At 40.5% G+C, this 11,454-nt stretch overlaps 1 protein-coding gene across 1 annotated transcript; it reads left to right on the plus strand.

Annotated features, from left to right (window-relative positions):
- The first annotated feature begins 3,145 nt into the window (after positions 1 to 3,145).
- LOC118093810 (TLR adapter interacting with SLC15A4 on the lysosome-like) lies at positions 3,146 to 7,663 on the plus strand. The gene is made up of 2 exons (XM_035133542.2): positions 3,146 to 3,264; positions 6,119 to 7,663. Exon 2 carries the CDS (start codon positions 6,170 to 6,172, stop codon positions 7,082 to 7,084), a length of 915 nt encoding a protein of 304 aa, XP_034989433.1. The 5' UTR covers positions 3,146 to 3,264; positions 6,119 to 6,169; the 3' UTR covers positions 7,085 to 7,663.
- The last annotated feature ends 3,791 nt before the right edge of the window (positions 7,664 to 11,454 follow it).

Here is an 11,454-nt window from a genome sequence, read left to right on the forward strand (position 1 = left end):
TTCACAGGCTTGCTACGGGAGTTATAAGATTTGCAGCAGGCCTTTTTTCTTTTTGGAAGGAGGAACCCCACCCCCCAACCAAACAGCCCAGACTGAGCATACTCAGTGGGCATTGAATTGACTGTTGAGAGGAAGAAAATGGAAAAGGGAGCAGGGAATGGAGTTTCCTGGAAAAGGATTAGAAACCTGAAAAGGAGCATTGTATGCAGCAACATTTTATTGCAGAGCCCACCTGCAAACACGATAGACAATTACCACTCTCTTTCCCTGTCACAATAATCCAGTCACAGCAGGTATATAAGCAACACATCCCAGCAGCAATTCCCACTTTGCATATAAGAAACACATTGTACTGAGAAGAGTGAAGTGTAACTATTGTTTCAGCAGTCTTCTGTATTCTGCACAGGGCAAAGACAAAAGAACTGGGCACAAATCCAATATGAGAAACAGCAATGCTCAGAAACCGGTGGAAGAATATGACTTCAAAGAGAGACTCCAACATGTAAAGGCTGAATTCATCAAGAAGTTCAGTTCTATCATCTGTGGCCTACATCAAGAAAACAAGTTTTTATTCTACTACAGGTATTAATTGACTAGTTAGAATGCATGAGCATCCACACTGCTTTGTGACTGACCATTGTCTTTATTTTGCAAATACATAAGCTTTAATTTTAGTCAAAACTTTGTGCAGAATCCTGTGGGCGATTCAGTATGAACCTGGCTATGGGCCCCTCTAGACATCCTTTTCGTTGCACATTCATGATGCTTTGTGCTCATGATGCTATTGGGTCAGTCATAAGCGATCCTGTTTTCAGTACTGTTTGTGCTTGCAAGGGTTTTGGGCCAGTCACACTGCTTCGTTTCCAATCAGTGCATATCCTGTAACCTGCTGAAATGTAACTTTTTATACAAATGTTGTGCTTTATTTTAGTTTCGTTTTTGTTGTATAGCTCTTCCAGACGGCAATAATGTGGTAAAAATAACATACAGTATTCCTCAATAATGAGAAAGCATCGCAGAACAAACTAAAGCAGAACGTGTTTGCAACTAATGCATGATTATTCTGCCAAAAATATGTTGCAGAGTATACCCCCAAAAAAGCACCCGTGTGGACAGGCTCTGAGACTAACTTTAATTGTCATAATCTGCAGTTCTTGCAGTTCATATTCCTCTGACCTCACTGCTTATTCACTCTCTCTGCTGACTTAGCATTCCTTGCATCTGACAAATTAGACCTAGTTCACTAAAACTTCTGTCACAATAGATCTGTTGGTGCTCAAGGTGCCACAAGCTCCTTTGACGTATTTGCTGGAACAAACTAGGCACAGCTACCCCTCTGAAAACAGGAACTGCAGACATTGAGAAATAAAAGATTCTACATCTGAATCCATTGAATTTGGAAGTGGCTGAGTGAACTACCAAGGTTCTTGGTCACTGAGTTTGTACACAGTTCACAGCCCCATAGAAAACATCCATGCGGACCATGTAACAGAGATAAATGAGATTTTAGACATTTGTGGTAAAGAGCAAAAATGAAGGATGTAAGAAATATGCAGATATGAAATAGAACTAACTTAACTTGTGTTAAGAACATGTTCAGCTAAGTCATCTGATTCAGGTGTTATATTTTTAAACTAGGTCTAGACGTGGGAAAGATGCACAGATGCTCCAAAAGCTGGATTTATTAAGGAAAAGCTTGGAACTAAAGATCAATCAAAGTAAGGAAAAGGCAAGCAAGAAAAGATGAAATATGAAGTTGTCCTCCAAGCTCCGGTGCTTAAGTAAAAATCTAATAAGCAACTCTTCCATTATACAGTAGTAATGAATTCTACAGACAGGATATTTATTAATAACTTATTATGAAGAAGATTGTGCATAAACCATACACATAGAAATGTTAATAAACATTTTCCTTACTAACTAGGTTTTTCAAATATGCAATTTCATTGTGTAATTTATATTTAGTTATTAGTTTTATGCATTTCTCTAAAAACAAACATCCATTCATATCAGGAGTGGCTATACATTGGGTATTTACATTCAATTGGGTATTTACATAGCAACTTGGGAGGTGGGGAAGGGAGAGAGGCGATAACTTCACTAAAATGCTACAATGGCATATTTAACACAGTAGATATACTTTGTACCTTTATGTGTCCATATTGAATACCCACAGTTAAGAACTACGGTGGTACCTTGGTTCTCAAACGCCTTGGTACTCAAAATGCCGAAAACCCGGAAGTACCGGAAGTATTCCGGTTTTTGATCAATTTTCAGAAGCCGAACATCAGATGAGGCTGTTGGCTATTTTTTCCAGGGCACCTGCACCAATCAGAAGCTGTGCCTTGGTTTTCGAACATTTCAGAAGTCAAACGGACTTCCAGAATGGATTAAATTTGGCGCTTTAGTTTTTGCTATTTATTTTGCTTTTTTGTTTTTGAGGCTTTTTCAGTTAATTTGTTTTTGTGACTGTGTGGAACCCAGTTCAGCTACTGATTGATTGACTGTGTGACTGTGGAAATGGATAAAAGCCCCCCATCTAAGCAATGACTATAATCAGTGCAGGTAAGATTTAATTTTTTTTTAAAAAAAAATCTACAATACTGTCTTATTTATTTTATAGTACAGTACATTGATTATTGCTTTCATTTTATGGATCAATGGTCTCGTTAGATAGTAAAATTCATGTCAAATTGCTGTTTTAGGGGTTGTTTTTAAAAGTCTGGAACAGATTAATTCATTTTGCATTGCTTTCTATGGGAAAGCACGCCTTGGTTTTGGAATGCTTTGGTTTTGGAACAGACTTCCAGAACGGATTAAGTTTGAGAACCAAGGTACGTACCACTGTACTACTGCACATTGGGCTTGCAGGTCCAGCTTCTTGTAGAGCAGAGCAATGAACTCAGTTCACTTTCGTTATTGTCTGGTTCCCATTTCCATGGACTTACGAAATTACTCAAGTAGCAACCGTCACTTGGAGAATATGAGTTTTGTTTGACTTGTTGCCCAATACAGTAGTCCTTTGCTTTAAATAATAATAATCATATCCTCTTTGGGGTATGTTGTCACTGGAGGTTAGAGCACATATTTTTCCATGTGGGTTGCATTCTATAGAAAGAAAAGGAGAACAGGATAGCTCACTAGACAGTTAGTACTCAGAGGATCTTTGAAGAAGGTAGAGATTAAGGAATCCTCTGCCTCCAGCTTTGCTTCTGTTTACATTACTGATTTTACAGAGCATGTAATTTTCGCCTTCTTGCAAAGGTATGTTGTGTACTTTTATCACTATTTATTCTATTTAAAACAAAACAAAACAAAAAAACATTTATTGTACTTACAGTACAACACTTCTGTTTGGAAGAATGTCCCACCTTTTCCAATGGATTTTACTCTCTGGCCATTTGATTTAGTTTGGTAATTTCATCTGCTAAACTGTGTTTATGTTTGTACCTTTGTACACAAATTGCAGTGGCAAATGGCTGATGCATATGTGTGTGTGTGTGTGATTTTTTTCCTGAAAAGTGTGTTTAGGACGGCAGCTTTCAACATCTCAAGGTTGTGATTCTATGCTCATTTCTAATTTTGAGCATAAGTACTGCTTCATTATTTTTAATATTCATTTGTCGACGTGTAACTGTATCGCAGGAGTATGAATTAGTTTGATTTGCAGCTAAGATTCAGTTTGGAGCTAAGATTGTTGCTTCTTATGTTCATCAATGAGAATCTTTTTCTTTCCTTTGGCTTTGCATGCATATTTTAAAATGTATACATACTTTTAAGGAATCCTGGGAACTGTAGTTTCTTATGGGTGCTAAGAGATGTTTGGAGACCCCTGTCCCCCTCAGAGAGCTACAATTCCCAGAGTTCCCTGGCAGTGGGATTGATAGTTAACCCTCTCTGGGAATTGTCGCTCTGTGAGGGGAACAGTTGTGCTTTAACAAACTCCCAGTTCCAGTTCCCTTAACAAACCACAGTTCCCGGGATTCTTTGGGGGAAGCCATGACGGTTTAACATGGCAAGATACTAATTTAAATATATAGTGTAGATGGGGCTTAAAAGTATTTTTATTTAAGGATGAGAAACTGGGCAGAATCTGACGTTTCATGTATTTATTTAGTTGCTTATATTTTTATATCCCACCTTTCTTCCATTCATTTAACAAGGATGTGAGAAGCCCAAGTTCAGGTCCTGCCATGGCCCACAGTGTGGTTTAGGCAAACTGAATATTTCTGGCCTCAGTTTCCACAGCTGATTTCTTTTTAAGGGAACTATTGTGACTTACCTTGCAGGGCTGTGGTAAAGGTGAAAAAGACAGCAGTTGTGATATTTGCACTGATGGTTCCCCCCTAGTTTGCTTCACTGTTTTTAAGGTTTACACTTGACCAACAGTAGGGTAAAGGGGGACCCCTGACCATTAGGTCCAGTCATGACTGACTTGGGGGTTGCGGTGCTCATCTCGCATTATTGGCCGAGGGAGCCAGTGTACAGCTTCTGGGTCATGTGGCCAGCATGGCAAAGCTGCTTCTGGCGAACCAGAGCAGCGCACGGAAACACCATTTATCTTCCCCCTATTTATCTACTTGCACTTTGACGTGCTTTCGAACTGCTAGGTTGGCAGGATTGACCAACAGTAGCTGGGTATAAAGGCTGCAATCCTTTACCTACTTTAATGGGAGTAAGCCCCATTGAACTCAGCGAGACTTACTTCTGAGTCCACATGTATAGTGTCACACTGTAAACTATTGTAAGATCCAGTTGAAGTCTACTGCTGTTTCCCCGGAGGTGTTAAGAAGATCACAGGGAAAATACTGGAGGGTATCTGCCAATTGTTCTGGGCAGAAAGAGTTGGGGGAAAGTGACCTTTTCAAATGAAAGAGAGTATTGGATGAGTGTTATTTAGTACCAGGCAAACTAAGTAGTAGAGCTGTAGCTCAATTTCTATAGAAGTAAAAAGGCAACAGCTTAGGGCAGGTTTCCTCAAACCGGATGCTCTCCAGTTGAAGAACCACTCTCACAACCCCTGATTATTTGGCTGTTCTGGCTGGACCTGATAGGAATGCAACAACATCTGGGGGGCACCCAGTTGAGGAAGGGTAGCCTAGCATGCAAAGCAATTTTCTCCAACCTGGCAACCTGCCCCAAAGTTTTGGGACAGGAGCTATTGTCAGCCCCATCCAGCACGGCCAATGCTTAGCTTAGAGGTAATGTGAGTCAGAGCCCAACAACATTTAGGAAGCAAGTGGGTTAGGGAAAGCTGCTGTAGAGCATTTTGCTGCTTGACTTCACCTGTGTGCTGCAGGACTGGGGAAAATGTTTGTTTTATATTTATTGAAAAATAAAAAGTACATAATCACAAGTACACAGAGTAAGATAAGATACAAAGAAGAAGAAGAAGAAATAGTACCCATGTAAAAACAGAACAGAAAAAGAAAGAAATTGTATAAATTACAAAAATAAAAAAAATAAAAAAATGTTATTGTAGTTAACCAGACCTTAACCTAATATGGTATTTATAAAAATGAATTCCAAGTACTGTATCATTAAATTTGTCCATGGCAAGTCTATGTTTGTTTGCAACTTGTTCATAGGTAGTGAGTACCTTTAATCCAATCATGGAAAGGAACCACATTTTTGTTTCCCCCCCAGTTCACCAATACCTGTCTTTTTGCTGTAGCAAGGGCACAGAGAGTCCATTCATATTGTCCCTTTGTTAGATTCCATGTATTGGGTATATAATTCAAAAGGATATTTTCCGATTATTCTGTACAGTCACGTTGATTTTCTCTTATTACCTTCCGCCAAAAAATTATCAATATAGGACATTGTACAAACATATGTTTTAGTGAAGCATTATCCCTGTTACATCTCCTGGAGCTATATGTTTTAGATAGTCCTTTCATAAACAAGTGTAATGGAGTCGAATCCAGTAAGTTGTTGTTGTTGTTGTTCTTCTTCTTCTTCTCCTTCTTCTTCTTCTTCTTCTTCTTCTTCTTCTTCTTCTTCTTCTTCTTCTTCTTCTTCTTCTTCTTCTTCTTCTTCTTCTTCTTCTTCTGCATGAGTCTTAATTTCCAAAATGACTTCATCTGCCACTCACTTTTTTCTTTTCTTTTTAAAAAAGGAATATTATCTATACTACGAATTTGACAGCCTGCCTCAATTCTCAGCCAGAATGCTAGCAGAAAGCATCCTCATCAATGTTGCCTACCAAGAGGAATGGCGAAACAAGTCCCACCAGTCCCAGGCACTAAGAGAAGTTGGAGAAGACCCCTGGCAAAAGCAGTTTAAAGATACAGATGCAAACGGAGACTTTTGCACAGAATTCAAGAAGCAGTCTGCTGAGAAGGTGGCATTGATGTGCTGCGACAAGGAAAGAGGCCAAGAGGTTCCCCAGCAGAATTCTCTACAAAAGCCACCTGCAAAAGGATGCAACAATATCCCCCAGTCAACTCCTCAGTGCATACCAAGACAGGAGCAACACTGTGAAAATGAGCTGGATTTGTATAGATCTTGGTCATGCGAAAGCCTTTACCAGAATTATCCTGATCTGCATATTGGAGGAGATCACATAGCTGACCATACATGTGATTCAGGTTGCATCATGGACCAAACCTATGATGGATCGTCTGCTGGCCCTGTTTTGTTCTCAAACGATATCCCATTAGGACATTCCCCTCTAACTGAACCTGTGTTGAAATTCAAGTCTGTCAAGTTCTGGCATGGAGAAGACATTGGGGAGAAAAGCATGACTTTCCACAAGCAGCCTCTTTCAAACTCCTTACTCAACAACTACATGGAGGCAAAAGTCCAGGAACTCTATAAGCAGTTTTTGGAAGAAAAGCTGACCAGGTGCAGTTCTCTAACTCACTTCCTGACATCAAATATGCTGGTGAATAACATCAGTGAGGTGAACCTCCAGCTGCCTCATGAAAAACATGGTGAAGCATCCAAAGCAACACAAACTCTCTTCCAATCCTTAGCTCGGCTTGGTTTGCAAAACACTGGCAGTGGAAACAGCAGTGAATTTAGCACTCCAAATTTACAAATATCAACACCACATTGCAGAAGGAAGCCCTCTGTGGTGTAGTACCGGTATGCATCATGACAGAAATACATGGTAGAACTGTTGATTTGTAAATACCGTTTGGTTTAAACAAATTAGCCTTTAAGGTAGCAGAGGGCTCTTGCAACAAAACCAGCAACAGGCTGACAATCACTGCCTGTTTGGTGCTGAATCTCCAACCATTTGTACCCTGGCCATTGAAGATGAGCTTGTGATACATGCAGAAACTAGTTACACTACTGGAGTTTTCAAACAAAACATATTAAAACCTCTGCTTAGCCTATTAATGGTTGATTGTGAGCTGCTATGGAATTTCAGTGCTATTAAACATCTGCTTTATACCATTTATTGTTATCCAACTGAGGTTTCTTATAAAACCCAATAGGTTGAAATGGCACAAAATCCAGCTTCTAACATTCTGTTTTCATGTTGCTTCTGTCTATGATAGTGATTTATAAAGGGCCCCTCCAGACATCCTTTTTTTGCCCTTTCAAGATGGTACCAGGGCAGTTATGTTTAACCCTACTTTCAATATTGTTAGTGCCTGCAAAAGTTTTTGGGAGGACATACTGCTTTGTTTCCAACTGGTGCATATCTTCTAACTTTCTGCTGAAATCCTGTATTTTTTTCTCCTACCACAAATGATCCAGTTTATTCTTTGTCCTGCTTTTCTTAGGCTATAGTGTAAGAATACCCCTCCAGATAGAGGAAAGATCGCAGAACAGCTTATAAAGTGGAATGAGGTGTTGATGGTCCAGTATAAATCTACCACTAGTGCACTATTGTATCACTGTCATGCTTCAGAATGCATCCTTAAGAAATACTAGTCTTTAGGAGCCCTTGTAATGTGCATGGTGTTTTGAAGAATACAATAAAACAGGGTCCTGCCCTGAAGTATCTACAATCTAAAATTCAACATAGGAAAGACAACAAAAAGAAGGGAAAGGCAATGGAGGCAGGGGTAAATGTGTATTGGTTCACTTCAGTTACGGATACTCACATCATTATAGACTGAGAGTCTGTGCTACAGGAAGGCTCATTCAAATAATACTTCTAGATGTAAATGTTTTACTAAGGATACCCCAGCAGGTTGATTGGGTGAGTTTCCCAGGTTTTTTTTAATGGATGGCAGATAGGACACCCTTCCACTCATAGATCTTTTTCTGCCCTCTGCAAACCTCTCCTGCAGCTGCTTGGTGTGTGGCAGGGAAGTGATTTCAGTTCAGTAGGTTTTAAAAACAGCCTTGCTTAGGGCATCTGGATTTGAGGGAGATGATTCTAGGTGGACTTTGGAAGCAGTCATTGCTGCCAGTTTCCACTTAATTTGTGTTATGTAAAGTAATAATGGAACTTTCCCAAGAAGCCCCAATGTGCTTACAAATAAATAAATCCGAATTGTTCTACTGAAATATGCATGCTTCCCCATCATGACATGTTCACATATATATTTATGGAACAATTGGACTGCTTAAGGTCTTGTGATCTTTACAGAAAGACAGAGGAACAGAAACAAACCAGGACTTCTCCTTTCCATAGCTGATTTTGACATGCCATTTTCTTGTCACTGTGGAAATCCTTTTTTAATATATAATTATTTTTATTAAAGATTTTCTTAGGTTACAAAGGTAGTGCAATGTCTCATTATTTTTTTCATGCATCATTTTTACACATCAATTTTACTTGTTGAGACATTATGAGGAAGGGGAGGAAAGAGGTAGATGGAAATCCTTTTAATAGAGCTCTTCTGCTCTTGAAATGCAAACCTTTTTCTCCAGTGGGCAGTATTTAGTAAGGATGTAATCTTTCTGGGCACTGTGACAAAACAGCAGCTGGGAAGTGTTGTAGGTTAGTGTAGCAGAGGTGAATTTAGGGCAGCACGACCAGGGCACTGTGCTGAGGGAGAGCCTTCCTGTCTCCTTCCCAAAGCCCCATAAGCGCTTGCCCAGCTTTAGGGAGAAGACAGGAGGACCAGAGCCTCCTTCCCCAAACCCAGCACCTTGCTTACCTGGTAGGGCTAGGTGATATCTGGTTTTCAACTTGGCAATATATCACCAGCTAAACATTGTGATATACCAATATATTACAATGTCTGAAATAAGGATGGAGACATCGGCTGGCTCCACGGTTTTCCCCGCATTGTGATTTTGGCATACACACATCATGATTCACAGTATAGTGCCAGGTCAAAAATTATGAAACAGATATTATGATATGGACTTCAAACCAGTTTTGGACTGTTAACAGGGGCGTCGCAATGGGGGCAATGGGGGTGGTCTGCCCTGGGTTCCACTCTGGGGGGGGGTGCCACTTGGCGCCTCCACCCCCACGACTCCCAAGCCAAGCCTCCAGCCTCCCAGTAAAAAGTCTGCTCGGGAGCGGGCTTTCTACCTGGAGTTTGTAGCTGGAGGTGCACGGCTTTTGAGTTGCCGGGCGGCGGCGGCAATACCCTGCTATGTAAGACGCATAAAGCCGCGTAACTACGTAACATGCAAAGCCGCGCGCCTCCACCTACAAACTCCAGGTAAAAAGCCTGCTTGGGCTTTTTACCTGGAGTTTGTAGCTGGAGGTGCGTGGCCTTGGAGGTGCGGGGTGGGGTGGGGGTGGCGATACCCCACCATGTAACGATGCATGTGTCGTTACGTAGTGACGCCGCGCCCCCCGGGTGCATGGCAATTTGCCACCCCAGGTGTCGCGGTGGCTCGCTACACCGCTATTGGACAATATATTGTATATTGCCTAGCCCTATTATCTGGTTTTGGGAAGATAAGAGGTAGAGGTGTGTGTAAAATTTTGGCTTTGCACAGGGCGCCATATTACCAAGGTCAGCCGCTGGTGCTAGAGATCATTTGCTTTGCAATTGCCTGAGGTTCATTCTTCTGCATTTCTTGATAGGGGTGGAAATGTCCCCTGTCCAAAATCCCGGAGAGCAGCTGTCAATCACTGTAGACTATACTGAGCTAGATGGACATTACTGGACTTGGTATAATGCAGCTTCCTATATTCCTAGCTGGTATTCTGATTGTGCATCCAACAAATTGATCTATGGTTGGATGATGCACTTCTGGCCATATGTTTTAAAGGGGAGGACCATAGATCCTTATAAAGTTTTTAGCACAGGTTTGGGAGAATTTTAAGAAACATACAGTACAAGAACTGCAAAATTGAATAATTCCTGATCTTAATGGATGAAAGAATGTTGAGCATGTTAAAGAGAGAATGGAAGTTCCATAAGGACCGATTCAATAACCAAGAAACCACATTTAAGAGTCACAAGTTATAGAAGAAAAGTAGGTTTTAAAAAGTTTTATTTTATTAATTTCTTCATTCAAAATATTGATTAAATGGACTTTAGCAGGTAGATGATACAAAATATACCCCTACCTCAGAGTAAGCCTCAATAAACCCATTGACCCTTGTTTCCTTCTAGATTTCCAATCTGGCTGAGATTTATTTACTTACTTAATGTATTTGTATATCGCTTTTCAGGCAGACCTCACAAAGTGGTTCCACGCTCCAAATAGAGGTGGATGGTCACTTGTAAAGTAGGTGAGGAGGTTACTACCTTATGCCGTCCTTTGTACGTGGCTGGAATTACTACTGATCCTAGACTGGTAAACTTTCTCTGGTTTAAATAATTAATTTCACTGTTTTCATGGCCGATGAACTTTGGCCTCCTCTGTGTTGTTGATCTCTCCATTGATGAGTGTAACAGAAGTCCCCGTATCTATTTCCATGGCTACTGGATGATTATTGGACAAAACAACTATTTTATAAGGCTCCACTATTTTTTCCTTTACACCAGGGGTTCCCAACAAAAATTTCTCGAGGACCCCTCATCGAGCCGCTATTGTGACAAGGACCCCCATTAATTCCTAATCCTAAAATTAAAAAGTGAGAGCCAAATTAAGAGTCTTTTTATATTTTATATTTATACGTTTTTTACAGTTACAACAGAGTACTCCATCAGTATACAGTTAGTTTTAATTTTCAGTTCTTAATGAGATGAACCACTTTTTAACCAACGGTCCATTTTTAACTACACGAACTGTAGCTTCCGCGAAAAACAACGCTTTGTTTACAAACATTACTGTTTTGCAAAGAGGCAGCGTGCGCCAGGGAGGAGGGAGGGGAATGGAGAAGACAGGGTACCTGCGCAGTAGCGCACAAATGAAGCCGACGCGCGCAAAGCATCTTGGGGAAGTGAGCGTTAGTAGAATGCGCGCGCTGCCTCTTTGCAAAACAGTAATGTTTGTAAAGCGCCACCTAACGGCATACAGCAGAACTACTGCTTCTATCTAATTCTAGTTTTGCGCTAGACTCTGCTCATGCAGGAAGCGGCCAAAACAAAAAATCTGTTATCATACGAAATATATTTAATATATTTTTTATTCTAA

The sequence above is a fragment of the Zootoca vivipara genome, chromosome Z (assembly GCF_963506605.1).
Source record: "Zootoca vivipara chromosome Z, rZooViv1.1, whole genome shotgun sequence".
Taxonomy (NCBI): Eukaryota; Metazoa; Chordata; class Lepidosauria; order Squamata; family Lacertidae; genus Zootoca; species Zootoca vivipara.